The sequence below is a fragment of the Salmo salar genome, chromosome 10 (genome assembly GCF_965601325.2).
Source record: "Salmo salar chromosome 10, fSalSal1, whole genome shotgun sequence".
In the NCBI taxonomy this organism is placed as follows: Eukaryota; Metazoa; Chordata; class Actinopteri; order Salmoniformes; family Salmonidae; genus Salmo; species Salmo salar.
The window spans coordinates 55002467-55017547 of record NC_138300.1 but is presented as its reverse complement, the minus strand read 5'-3'; the positions used below and the strand labels follow the sequence as shown (position 1 = coordinate 55017547).

Sequence of the window (15081 nt, the reverse complement as noted above, 5' to 3'; positions counted from 1 at the left end):
TGTCTTGCAAAATGTGGACAGCTTGTCTTGCTGTTGGTCAAACTAGTATAACTTTTTGTTACCATTCTGACAGGTATGTTGTGTGTATACTGCTACCCCATTACTGATTGTCTTACACAGCTGTTGGCTACTTAAATTCACATTATTTTCACATTGTGCAATTACAGTTGCTAAAGCCTTACAAGGGCCAGTAAATGTAACGTAAAGGTTAAGGGGGCTTGACAGTAACAGCCTAAATAAACTGTCAGTGATATCTGATAGGCTAACGGTTATTTTGGAGGGAATGCTCACGACCATATATGTTTTTTTATATTCAGATGCCTCACTACCTCATAGATTTGAAAAAGAAAACATCAGAGTTGGAAAAAGGGCGAAAGATCTGTTTTGATATACTTTGTCTCCCTCCAGTGGTGGAAAAGCCACATGTGAAATCTACCAACTCAACTTTTGCAGTAATGCAACAATATCACCAGAGGGCGGTATAACAGTATGGAGATAAACAAGCAGTAGCAAGTTTAGGGTGAGGAAACGTTCCCTCTAATATCACAAGTGGCAACAGGTCAAAGCAGTAACAAGTTAATATGCAAATGACACCACATACAAATTTAAGAGTTGATGAACTAAGTAGAGCCATGCAGTTCTATGAATTAGCACCTGTAGGTTAACAGCCAGCAGGTTAGTGGATGACACTATTGGGAGCTTCCATTACCACTTGCTGATCAATACACTTTAATCCAGGGTTTCCCAAACTCGGTCCTCGGGACCCCAAAGGTAGCACGTTTTTTTATTATTATTTATTGCCCTAACACTACTCAGCTGATTTCATATAATCAACTAATCATCAAGCTTTGATCATTCGGGGTGGCAGGTAGCCTAGTGGTTAGAGCATTGGACTAGTGACTGGGAAGGTTGCAAGATCAAATCCCTGAGCTGACAAGGTAAAAATCTGTCATTCTGCCCCTGAACAAGGCAGTTAACCCACTGTTCCTAGGCTGTCATTGAAAATCAGAATTTGTTCTTAACTGACTTGCCGAGTTAAATAAAGGTATAATAATTTGAATCAGCTGTGCAGTGATAGAGAAAAAAGCCAAAAGGTACTCCCCTTGAGAACTGAGTTTGGGAAATGCTGCTTTAATCTCTTTTAATATCATGAAACTACAGGGCACTTTAATCTCCCTTTAATTTTCCTGTCTGCCTGTCTCTGTCTGCCTGTCTCTGTCTCTGTCTATCAACCAGGGCAGCCCTGGACCTCTGCCTGACTCCTGCCAGTAGATCTCAGAGCAAAGTCCACAGGACACACCCCAAGGGTCATTCATGGCATATGATGGGGAAAAAAAGGGGCATCCCTTTGATCTGATTCTGCACATAGACAGAACACAGCAGATGTCCCCTCCGTCTCTCTGTGCCAGGTGCAGGGAGTGACGAGCCTCACTGCTATTGAGTTTCACTGACCGTTTTATACACAGACAGAGGCCATAGTGCTGTATGTCATATTCTTTCATCCCTGACGGACTAGAATCAAACAGATACATGGCATAGGGCCTGTTATCTTGCTCAATTGACCATATCAAGGCGCAGAATGTGAGGACACATGCAGAAGTGACACACTTACCATCTATTGCACTTTGCCTATGTCACTCGGCCATCACTCATCCATCTATTTATATATACATACTCTCATTCACCCCTTTTTACATTTGTGTGTATTAGGTATTAGGTAGTTGTTGGGGAATTGTTAGATTACATGTTAGATATTGCTGCACTGTCGAAACTAGAAGCACAAGCATTTTGCTACATTTGCATTAACATCTGCTAACCATGTATATGTGACAAATAAAATGTGATTTGATTTGATTTGAGATTAAGCACAAATCATACACTAAGTATAGCAAACATTTGAATCACCTTCCTAATATTGAGTTGCACCCCCTTGGTGGATGTCAGTTGAATGTGATTAAAACTCTAATTGTAAGAGCCTGTCTGTAAAACCTCAGTGACCACCAGTTTTTTCTTTAACGACCGACTCCCCAGAGATAACAGACCCTGTCTGTAAAACCTCAGTGACCACCATTTGTTTCTTTAACGACCGACTCCCCTGAGATAACAGACCCTGTCTGTAAAACCTCAGTGACCACCAGTTGTTTCTTTAACGACCGACTCCCCTGAGATAACAGACCCTGTCTGTAAAACCTCAGTGACCACCATTTGTTTCTTTAACGACGGACTCCCCAGAGATAACAGACCCTGTCTGTAAAACGTCAGTGACCACCATTTGTTTCTTTAACGACCGACTCCCCAGAGATAACAGACCCTGTCTGTAAAACGTCAGTGACCACCATTTGTTTCTTTAACGACCGACTCCCCTGAGATAACAGACCCTGTCTGTAAAACCTCAGTGACCACCAGTTGTTTCTTTAACGACCGACTCCCCTGAGATAACAGACCCTGTCTGTAAAACCTCAGTGACCACCAGTTGTTTCTTTAATGACCGACTCCCCAGAGATAACAGACCCTGTCCGTAAAACCTCAGTGACCACCATTTGTTTCTTTAACGACGGACTCCCCAGAGATAACAGACCCTGTCTGTAAAACCTCAGTGACCACCAGTTGTTTCTTTAACGACGGACTCCCCAGAGATAACAGAGCCTGTCTGTAAAACCTCAGTGACCACCAGTTGTTTCTTTAATGACCGACTCCCCAGAGATAACAGACCCTGTCTGTAAAACCTCAGTGACCACCAGTTGTTTCTTTAACGACCGACTCCCCAGAGATAACAGACCCTGTCTGTAAAACCTCAGTGACCACCAGTTGTTTCTTTAACGACCGACTCCCCAGAGATAACAGACCCTGTCTGTAAAACCTCAGTGACCACCAGTTGTTTCTTTAACGACGGACTCCCCAGAGATAACAGACCCTGTCTGTAAAACCTCAGTGACCACCAGTTGTTTCTTTAACGACCGACTCCCCAGAGATAACAGACCCTGTCTGTAAAACCTCAGTGACCACCAGTTGTTTATTTATCGACCGACTCCCCAGAGATAACAGACAGAGCCTGCCTCCAAAATGGCACCCTATTTCGTCCCCAATGGCACCGCTATGGGCCCTGGTCAAAAGTAGTGCACTAAATGGGGAATCAGGTGCCATTTGAGATGCAGACATAGGCTTCCTGTGGTAACAATCCCTCTTCCTGTGGTAACAATCCCTCTTCCTGCGGTAACAATCCCTCTTCCTGCGGTAACAATCCCTCTTCCTGTGGTAACAATCCCTCTTCCTGTGGTAACAATCCCTCTTCCTGTGGTAACAATCCCTCTTCCAGTGGTAACAATCCCTCTTCCTGTGGTAACAATCCCTCTTCCAGTGGTAACAATCCCTCTTCCTGCGATAACAATCCCTCTTCCTGTGGTAACAATCCCTCTTCCTGTGGTAACAATCCCTCTTCCTGTGGTAACAATCCCTCTTCCTGTGGCATAACGTCTGTTGCTCTGTCAGACATGATAATCTAACGCTGCTACTCCATCTAATTGGTTACACATTCACAGACCAAATGTATGTCCCAAATGGCACCCTATTTCCTTAATAATGCACTACTTTTAACCAGGGCCCATAGACGGGTTTGTTGTTTAGCAACAAAACCGATGTGTGAGCAACTATGGGGCAAAAACAGACAGGGTTGGCTTAGATTGTTGACAACATGTTTGTATCAAGAACTGTTTCGCCACTGGGTTTTTCATGCTCAATAGTTTCCCATCTGTATCAAGAATGGTCCACCACCCAAAGGACATCCAGACAACATAACAACTGTGGGAAGTATTGGAGTCAACATCGCCCAAATCCCTGTGGAACGCTTTCGACACCTTCTACAGTCCATGCCCTGACAAATTAAAACTGTTCTTAGGGCAAAAGGGGGGGGGGGGATCAATATTAGGAAGGTGTTCCTAATGTTTGGTAGTATACTCTGTGTATATTTCGTCTCCAATGTTTATTGAAAACATAAATACATTTACACAAAGAGCACGTGTCTCTGAAATACATAGTTACAGTTGTTGGTTAGCTAGCTAGTGAATTTTAGACATATTAGCATTGACATGAAATCAGTCAACCCCTCAAAATAAGAACAAGATTGAACTAGCTGAAAGAATCACTTACGATTCCCCACATGGCAGTTTCTTGTCATTGCTGGTTAGCCATCTGACCATCCTGAATCCTAACAACTCAGACTTCTGCCCTAATTAAGCATGTGCATAGTTTTTTTGTGACGTTGTCAGCTAAGCCATCTATAGGGCGCTGGTCAAAAGTAGTGCACTCTACAGGGAATAGGGTGTCATTTGGGACGCAACCCAACTTGCATTATTATTACATTAGATGGCCTTTAAATGAACACTATACTGTACATGTAGCCAACGACGACCACCGACCTTGTCAATTGTTCTGGGAGTGGTTGCTAAGGTAGTGAGGTAAATTCATGGCCAGGACCAGGACAGCAGTACTGACCTTGAACTCTTGATCAACATGTTCAAACCCTAAAGTCAGTAGGTTATCCGACAATAAACTGTCCCTGCATTTAGACCGAATGTACTGTGTTTGTTTCCAAAAAACAAACTGAGAAACTCTTCCAACTTTTGGGCCAAGTGTAATGGTGTAGTGGTAATGGAGAAATGCTCTGTTACATACTTGGGATGTGAACTGGACCAACAGATGACAGGTGAACTCATGGCTCTGAAGGTCATTGGGAAGGTTCACTCCAGGACAAAGTTCCTGGCAAGGGTAGCCAAGTTCCTGGATATAGACACTATGAGGACCCTGGCAACATCTCTTATCCAACATCACTATGACAATGCTTGTATCTCATGGTTCAGTAGCATAAGCAACAATCTGAAGGACAAACTTCAAACTGCCCAAAACAAACTATTGAGAATTATACTCAAGCTCAACCCTAGGACACACATTGGTCCTAATCATTTCAGGGAACTAAACTGGCTTCCAGTTGACCTCCGGGCAGTGCAGATAAAACTGTTGATGGTTTTTAAAGTTATAGATAACCTTGCCCCAAGTTACAGGTCTGGCTATTTAAATGTCATTAGACTCTCATAGCATGACATCAGAGCCAATGTTGCCAATAGCAGACTGCTGCGCTATAGGAGCCTGGCTGGAAAAAGCTATTTCCATAACACTGCTGCAGAGGAATGGAATGGTGTACCAAACGATATCAAATCCATCACTACGCTATGGAGTTTTAAGATAAACCTTAAGAAATTATTTATGGGCAAAGTATAAAGTATAAATTGTTTAGAATAAATGTTACTTGGTAACCTATTTTATTCCTTTTACGGTTTCCTCCTTATTGATAAGATGTATACTGAACAAAAATATAAAACGCAGAGTGTAAAGTGTTGGTCCCCATGAGCTGAAATTAAAGATCTCCGAAATTTTCCATAAGCAAAAAAAAAGCTTATTTCTCTCAAATGTCTTCCTATTCGTTAAGTATTAATTGCTAACTATTAATATCAAACAAATCGGGTAAATACCCAATTTTTCTCTCACAATGTGCAGTTTTGTCACACAACACAATGCCAAAGATATCTCAAGTTTTGAGGGAGCGTACAATTGGCTTGCTGACTGCAGGAATGTCCACCTGACATAAGTAGCACCCAACATCATTTTAGAGAATTTGGCAGTATGTCTAACCGGCCTCACAACTGCAGACCACGTGTGTGCGAATGGTTTGCTGATGTCAATGTAATGAAGAGAGTGCCCCATGGTGGCGGTGGGGGTATGGTATGGGCAGGCACAAGCTACAGACAATGAACACAATTGCATTTTATTGACGGCAATTTGTATGCACAGAGATACCGTGACGAGATCCTGAGACCCATTGTCATGCCATTCATCCACCATCATCACCTTATGTTTCAGCATGATAATGCACGGCCCCATGTCGCAAGGATCTGTACACAATTCCTGGAAGCTGAAAATGTCCCAATTCTTCCATGGCTTGCATACTCACCAGACATGTCACCCATTGAGCATGTTTGGGATGCTCTGGATCGACATTTACGACAATGTGTTCCAGTTCCTGCCAATATCCAGAAACTTCGCACATCCATTGAAGAGGAGTGGGACAACATTCCACCGGCCACAATCAACAGCCTGATCAATTCTATGTGAAGGAGATGTGTCTTGCTGCATGAGGCAAATGGTGGTCAGACCAGATACTGACTGGTTTTCTGATCTATGCCCCTACCTTTTCTTTTAAAAGTGTCTGTGACCAACAGATGCATATCTGTATTCTCAGTCATGTGAAATCCATTGATTTGGGCATAATGAATTTATTTTAATTGTCTGATTTCCTTATATGAACTGTAACTCAGTAATCTTTGACATTTTTGAATGTTGGGTTTATATTTTTTCTCAGTAGATTTGAGATTCTGTTTTTCATTTTAGAATAATTTTGTTTTCATTTATTTTCATGAGGATCACAATAGCAGTGTTGGGGAAAAGTACCCAATTGTCATACTTGGGTAAAAGTAAAGATATCTTAATAAAGAAATGACTGAATTAAAAGTGAAAGTCACCCAGTAAAATACCACTTCAGTAAAAGTCTGAAAGTATTTAGTTTTAAATATACTTAAGTATCAAAAGTAAATATAAATTGCCAAAATATACTTAAGTATCAAAACAAAAAATAAAAATTATTTCAAATTCCTTATATTAAGCAAACCAGATGGCTCAATGTGTTTTTTTATTTACTGATGATCAGGATAAGGTAAGACCCAGATGCAGACCGTGCCGAAGTAACAATGTTTATTACAGCAACAGAGGCAAAGGTACAGGACGGCAGTCAGGGTCAGGCAGAGGTTGAAAATCCAGATAGGGGCAAAGGTACAGGACTGCAGGCAGAGTGGTCAGGCGTGCGGGTTCAGGGTTAGGACAGGCAAGGGTCAAAAACCAGGAGGGCAAGAGAAAGAGAGGCTGGGGAAAAACCAGGAGCTGACAGGACAAACGCTGGTAAGCTTGACAAACAAGACAAAGTGGCAACAGACAAACAGAGAACACAGGTATAAGTACACAGGGGATAATAATGAGGAAGATGGACGACACCTGGATGGGGGTGGAGACAAGCACAAAGACAGGTGAAACATTTACATTACATTTACATTTAAGTCATTTAGCAGACGCTCTTATCCAGAGCGACTTACAAATTGGTGCATTCACCTTATGATATCCAGTGGAACAACCACTTTACAATAGTGCATCTAAATCTTTTAAGGGGGGGGGGGGGGTTAGAAGGATTACTTTATCCTATCCTAGGTATTCCTTAAAGAGGTGGGGTTTCAGGTGTCTCTGGAAGGTGGTGATTGACTCCGCTGTCCTGGCGTCGTGAGGGAGCTTGTTCCACCATTGGGGTGCCAGAGCAGCGAACAGTTTTGACTGGGCTGAGCGGGAACTGTGCTTCCTCAGAGGTAGGGGGGCCAGCAGGCCAGAGGTGGATGAACGCAGTGCCCTTGTTTGGGTGTAGGGCCTGATCAGAGCCTGAAGGTATGGAGGTGCCGTTCCCTTCACAGCTCCGTAGGCAATCACCATGGTCTTGTAGCGGATGCGAGCTTCAACTGGAAGCCAGTGGAGAGAGCGGAGGAGCGGGGTGACGTGAGAGAACTTGGGAAGGTTGAACACCAGACGGGCTGCGGCGTTCTGGATGAGTTGTAGGGGTTTAATGGCACATGCAGGGAGCCCAGCCAACAGCGAGTTGCAGTAATCCAGACGGGAGATGACAAGTGCCTGGATTAGGACCTGCGCCGCTTCCTGTGTGAGGCAAGGTCGTACTCTGCGAATGTTGTAGAGCATGAACCTACAGGATCGGGTCACCGCCTTGATGTTAGTGGAGAACGACAGGGTGTTGTCCAGGGTGTCCAGGGTGTTGTCCAGATCACGCCAAGGTTCTTAGCACTCTGGGAGGAGGACACAAGGGAGTTGTCAACCGTGATGGCGAGATCATGGAACGGGCAGTCCTTCCCCGGGAGGAAGAGCAGCTCCGTCTTGCCGAGGTTCAGCTTGAGGTGGTGATCCGTCATCCACACTGATATGTCTGACAGACATGCAGAGATGCGATTCGCCGCCTGGTTATCAGAAGGGGGAAAGGAGAAGATTAATTGTGTGTCGTCTGCATAGCAATGATAGGAGAGACCATGTGAGGATATGACAGAGCCAAGTGACTTGGTGTATAGCGAGAATAGGAGAGGGCCTACAACAGAGCCCTGGGGGACACCAGTGGTGAGAGCGCATGGTGCGGAGACAGATTCTCGCCACGCCACCTGGTAGGAGCAACCTGTCAGGTAGAACGCAATCCAAGCGTGGGCCGCGCCGGAGATGCCCAACTCGGAGAGGGTGGAGAGGAGGATCTGATGGTTCACAGTATCAAAGGCAGCAGATAGGTCTAGAAGGATGAGAGCAGAGGAGAGAGAGTTAGCTTTAGCAGTGCGGAGAGCCTCCGTGACACAGAGAAGAGCAGTCTCAGTTGAATGCCCAGTCTTGAAACCTGACTGATTAGGATCAAGAAGGTCATTCTGAGAGAGATAGCAGGAGAGCTGGCCAAGGACGGCACGTTCAAGAGTTTTGGAGAGAAAAGAAAGAAGGGATACTGGTCTGTAGTTGTTGACATCGGAGGGATCGAGTGTAGGTTTTTTCAGAAGGGGTGCAACTCTCGCTCTCTTGAAGACGGAAGGGACGTAGCCAGCGGTCAAGGATGAGTTGATGAGCGAGGTGAGGTAGGGGAGAAGGTCTCCGGAAATGGTCTGGAGAAGAGAGGAGGGGATCAGGGCTGATAGCCAGTGGCACACTCCAACACACAGACATCATTTACAAACTAAGAATTTGTGTTTAGTGAGTCCACCAGATCAGAAACAGTAGGGATGACCAGGGATGTTCTCTTGATATGTGCGTGAATTGGTCCTGCTAAGCATTCAAAATGTAACGAGTACTTTGGGTGCCAGGGAAAATGTATGGAGTAAAAAGTAGATTATTTTCTTTAAGAATGTAGTGGAGTAAAAGTAAAAGTTGTCAAAAATATAAATAGTAATATACAGACTTAAGTAGTACTTTAAAGTATTTTTACTTAAGTACTTTACACCACCGCATAATGGAAATACATTTTTAAACTCATCCTCTGATTTTATTGTCATTGTACTGTATTCTCATGTATGGTTGTATTGTGTTGAAAATTATCAAAAATAAATAAAATCAAACATGTTATAAACAAATTCAGAAAATTCTTATCAGGCACTAATTTTCTGATGTAATTATTATTTGAATATAGGTAGTATTTTACAGTATATATAATAAAGACATGGTTAATCCTTTTTATTTGTTGTTTCTCGGGTAACACTCCACATACTTGTACCAACTTATGCTTAAAGTAATTGTGTTTTGCGAACGGGGGATGGAAAAGTGAATCCTTGTTACCATGTCCATCCCTTTGTTCTCTTGGTGGTCCAGGCACTCTCTGTTAATAGAGAAAAAAAGATAAATCTAGTCTATAATCCATTTTCAAATTCCATACGTGTTGACAATGCATTGCACGAGGGCCTTACTCAATATTCGCATAATGACTGGCACGTTTGGCATCAAATCAACAAAGGGGGTTGTGGGGGGGGCGACCCTATTGACATAGTTCTGAGAGACATCCATAGTGTATCCCTCTTATTTGGCCCCTATTACTCTGCTAACGACTTGATGTTTTCTCTCACCCAAAATATCTATGATATTGTAACGACCCTGGGTTTATAAGCGCGGATATCGACTCTGCCGTTCAAGCATGCTTTTGCGGCACAGTCGATAGCACGCTGGACTTCGGGCTAGAAGGTCGAGGGTTCAAGACCTGCTCCCTGCTGTTTCATTACAATATTATCATCATGACATAACTTTTATGTAATATACCTGAATGCGTTATTGCCACACTAACGTAGCAGGTGTTGCTTCTTCTGCTCTTTTCAACCAATCCAATAAATGTGGAGGAGTTAAGATGGAGTGTCGCCAGAGAAGAAGAGGAGAAGAGAAAGGGATAACTGGGCCCCAAATCTGCCTTCTCCAGCAGATGGTGTTTTTCCCGCTCACCAAGCAAGGAGTTGTTGTATGGAGGTCAATAACCACGTTTTCATCCAGTTTTTATGCGTGTTAAGTCATATCGTATATATATATATTTTAAATCACAGCTGTGATGCAAACAGGAAGTTTCGGTACAATTGTATAAATTCCCGAAAGATCATTTGTCATTTCGACACGGTGGGATATTTTTTGTGTCGGTAAAATGAATTGTGCGAGAAATATCAGTGGAAAAACTTTTATGTGCAAATGTTGATATAATAATAATCATATTGTCACGTCCTGGCCAGTATAAGGGTTAATTGGTATAGTAGTTTGGTCAGGACGTGGCAGAGGGTATTTGTTTTATGTGGTTAGGGGTGGTGTTTTTCTAAAAAGGGCGTTTGATTTAGTATTTCCGGGTTTTGGTTTATGATCTATGTTTATGTAATTCTATGTTGAGTCTAGTGTGTCTGTTTCTATGTTTGGGTTCATTGGGGTTGGGACTCTCAATTGAAGGCAGGTGTTGTCTATTTGCCTTTGATTGAGAGTCCCATATATGAGGGTGTGTTTGTCTGTTGTGGGAGATTGTTTTTGCACTGCGTTAGGATAGCATGCAAAACTGTTGCACTGTTATTGTTTTTTTGTATAGTGTTCACGTGAGCAATTAATTAAATTCAAAAATGAACACGACATCCGCTGCGTATTGGTCTACATTTTCAGACGACGATTTCGCTATATCGTCAGAAGACGAAGACAGCCGTGACACATATCAATGTAAACTTGGAGTCACACAACAGGGAAACCCTGGTCTAGAGCACACGTCTTGCCAATGTCACAGCGGGCACACGCTATATCACTGCAACAGTTCTTTGTGATAAAACATAGTTGAAAATGCAATGAAAACCCATTTAACTTGTATTTTTTTATTTGGTGTGCATACATGGGAATTGAATCACAAAAAAGAGACGCTGCTGCCTACATTAAGACCCAATCACTGGCCACTTTAATAAATGGATTACGAGTCACTTTAAACAAAGCCACTAAATAATGCCACATTAACAATGTTTACATATCTTACATTACTCATATCACATGTACAGTATATACTGTATTAGATACCATCTACTGCACCTTGCCTATGCCGCTCATCCATATACTTATATGTACATATTCTCATTCACCCCTTTTGGATGTGTGTGTATTAGGTAGTTGTTGGGGAATTGTTAGATATTACTGCACTGTTGGAACTAGAAGCACAAGCATTTCGCAAGATTCCCATTAACATCTGCTAACCATGTGTATGTGACCAATAACATTTGATTTGATTTAGCTAGGTCCTTACAAGTGTACTGATCCAGGCTGCATCACATCCGGCTGTGATTGGGAGTCCCATAGGGCAGCGCACAATTGGCCCAGCGTCGTCCAGGTTTGGCTGGGGTAGGCCGTCATTGTAAATAAGAATTTGTTCTTAACTGACTCGCCTAGTTAAATAAAGGTTAAATAAAAAATCCAAAAATACTGTAAGACATCCCGGCAATTTAGAGAAAAACCCTGTCGCAGTTGTCTTCACTAGTTACCACAGCCACAAACCCCACCTATTTCTACATTGTCTCTTCTTAAAATGTGATTTTAAACCTAACTTTAACCTTATGGCTGACCATAATATATCACGCTTTGACTTTGTGGCTGCTGTAACTAGTGGAAACTAGTTGTGCCTGTTATTCACACGCGTGTCTGCTCTCTCGTTGGCTAGAATGGTCCCACCTAATCTCGCCTCGTTAGAGCACAGATAGAACAACGAGACAGATATTTCACTAGATGTTTAAATGTGAATCATCCGGTTGGCGCTTCCACTCACTACCAAATATGGTAGTGAGAGGAAGCCCACGGGCAGCGGGAGAAGATGGAACGAGATGGATTTTGGCCGACATTATGCAACATTTCTCAGCGATGAAACGTTTTGATCTCAATACAGTTTAATGTTCCCAAAACTAGAATATGTTATGAACAGAGTGGACTGCGATTTATACTTTACCCTTTGCAAAAGTTTTTTAAAAATCATGTTGTTTAGAAAGAGTGCAAAGCCAAAGGCGAATTTATTTATTGCACACGCGCACTTCACAAAGTAGGCGTTCCCTAACGGAAATATGCAGATGATGCTAGAACGCGCCAATAGGATCTCACTAGCTCGTCTTTAGCTCTGACCCCTTCCTTGCTTATTTTTCCCCACTATGGCGCATTAATTCCCATCGGAAACGACGGATTGTGGTTTATATTGGTTAAATTATACAAATCTTTGGTTAGAGCAAGAAGGAGGTAGCTGCATCCCAATATGGCGACCGGGGAATGGGCGAGTGGGTGTGTCGAAAGGAAAGTAGTGGGCGTGTGTGGAAAGGAGTGTGTGGAAAGCACTCTGCGACTATAGGTTATGGTTATTTCTAGACGACTGGGTCAGTGATCTTCATGTCCGAAAGTCGAAACTCTACAGAGGCCCGAGTTCCCTAGTTGGATGACCGTTCAAAACGATTTTTCCCAGTCAGAGCTCGTTTTTTCCCCAGTTCTCTTGAACGCACTGAAGTCGGATATTTCCGAGTTCACAGTTGTTTTGAACGCTACATATAGTGTGTGAATTTGTTGCTGGACTGGCAGACAACGTTCAGTCGGAACCGCGCATAAAGTTTTTAATTCGGTGTGTTTCTGAGGACGGTTTCAGGATAGGAGCGCTTGCGTTTAGTATTTTTAGTTCTACATAAGGAGAGAACTACAAGATATTTTGGGATTGTTTTGCGGTTGAATCTTTTTGAACAGCCTACAGAATGAAGTCTAAAAATACAGTAATGGGAAAGTTCCTATGTTAATCACGAAGAGAGGTGATTACTGATGATTTCGGATATACGAAGTAGGAATTCGTATTTTTAGGAAAATATCCTGCATAGGCTACGGGAGGAATAATATTGTTTCTTCATATGAGTCGTCCAATATCCTCTGTCCCGAGTTTTATTCAAAGTTGAAAAACCAAGATGGCGGCGGATTCCCTACAGGTAAGAACTCTGCAACTAAAACGCGTTTTTTTACAACAGTTTGTGGGCCTATAATGACATCTTTTGTTTTCAGGTCATGGTTATTTCTGTAAAAGACTGGCCTTGGTAGGAATTTGTTCATACCTTGTTACTTTGTGTCCAACTGTAGCTTTAGTGTAACAGAGAAAATGTGATTGTATCTCTTTGCATAATCCCTCCCAAACCTATTTTGTTTGATTACTTCTAAAGCGGAAGTGAAATTATTCACGTGATCAATAAAGTAATATGCCCTAATCTCTGTTACTCAGATTATGTCAAACTAATCTCTCTGTCTGTCTGTGGGTGTGACAATTTGTTTAGGGCACCTCATAGAGCTGGGTGATATGGACAAAAATCCTTATTGCGATAAATGTATTGAATTATCACAACGATTATATTGAACGATAAGAATATAACATTAATGTGCACCACCGTTTTATTTTTTATGACCCTTACAACAACTACTTGAATGTTGTACCTATCAATTGTCATATTAACAATCACCTATTTTAGCAAAGTTATTTCTGTTCAAACTTCACGTTTCTCTAGTAGGGATCTGCTGTTATTTATCGTTATGAATCAGCAAAATGTCCACTAACTGGTCTGTTTGGTCGGTGTCGATCATTTTCAGCTCCAGCACCTCAGTCTCACTGTCACAGTAAACTCCCGTTTATTTCTATTAATATTATCAATTATTTTCTCTCACAGACATTACAAAGTCAGCTCTTCCTATAGTCGGTTAATTAACTGTTGCTTGGGGCAGGTAGATCATAGGCTTCAGTTTCATACAGTGGACTAGTTTTTGGTTTCAACCACTCCTGATTGTGCAGTGTAGTAAGTAGCACAGAGTATTTTACACTCTACTAAACTCTCTTTGGTAGTCGGCTTCAACTGAAACTGAGGTAATATTATTTTCAGTTGAGGTGCTCGGGAAGTTGGTGTGGAACAGGCAGGGTAGGCCTTCTTTGCAATGCAGTAAAGGGCTCTGGGACCACCTAGGATAGGATTCCTTGGTTTAGCAACATGATGCATAGCCACTTTAAATAACCCTACCTACATGTACATCATTACTTCAATTACCTCGACACCGGTGCCCCCGCACATTGACACATTGAGTCTGTACCGGTACCCTCTGTATATAGCCCCGCTATTGTTATTTACTGCTGCTCTTAAAATGATTTGTCCTCTTTTTTTTTGTAGGTATTGTCTTAACTGCATTGTTGGTTAAGGGCTTGTAAAGTAAGCATTTCACCTGTTGTATTCGGCGCATGTGACAAAATACAATTAGATTTGATTCATTAACCTGTCTGGGCAACGTGGGACGTTTGAGTCCCACCCTAGTCAACAGCCAGTGTCGCACGAAATACAAATACCTCATAAATGCTATAACTTCAATTTCTCAAACTAATGACTATTTTACACCATTTTATAGATACACCTCTCCTGAATCGAACCGCGTTGTCCGATTTCAAAAAGGCTTTACAGCAAAAGCAAAACATTAGATTATGTTAGGAGAGTACCCTGCCAAAAATAATCACACTGCCATTTTCAAAGCTACTAGCATGCATCACAAACACTCAAAACACAGCTAAATGCAGCACTAGCCTTTGACAATCTTCATCAGATGACACTCCTAGGACATCATGTTACACAATACATGCATTTTTTGTTCGATAAAGTTCATATTTATATATAAAAACAGCATTTTACATCGGCGCGTGACGTTCAGAAAATATTTTCCCTCAAATGCTTCTGGTGGATCAGCGCTACAATTTACAAAATTACTATTCGGAAACATTGTTAAAATGTAATATTGTCATTCAAAGAATTATAGATTAACATCTCGTAAATGCAACCGCATTGCCAGATTTAAAAATAACTTTACTGGGAAATCACACTTTGCAATAAACGAGGTGCTATGCTCAGAAAAATAGGCTAGGCGATA

At 42.1% G+C, this 15081-nt stretch overlaps 1 protein-coding gene across 1 annotated transcript in view; it reads left to right on the top strand.

Moving 5' to 3' along the window:
- Nucleotides 1–12292: 12292 nt before the first annotated feature.
- The window catches only part of LOC106560658 (serine/threonine-protein kinase N2), a 50162-nt gene continuing 47373 nt past the window's right edge, over nt 12293–15081 (top strand). The window contains exon 1 of the mRNA XM_014123742.3: nt 12293–13118. Coding sequence (XP_013979217.1) covers nt 13098–13118 — 21 coding nt within the window. The 5' untranslated portion in view covers nt 12293–13097. The remainder of the gene's footprint in view (nt 13119–15081) is intronic.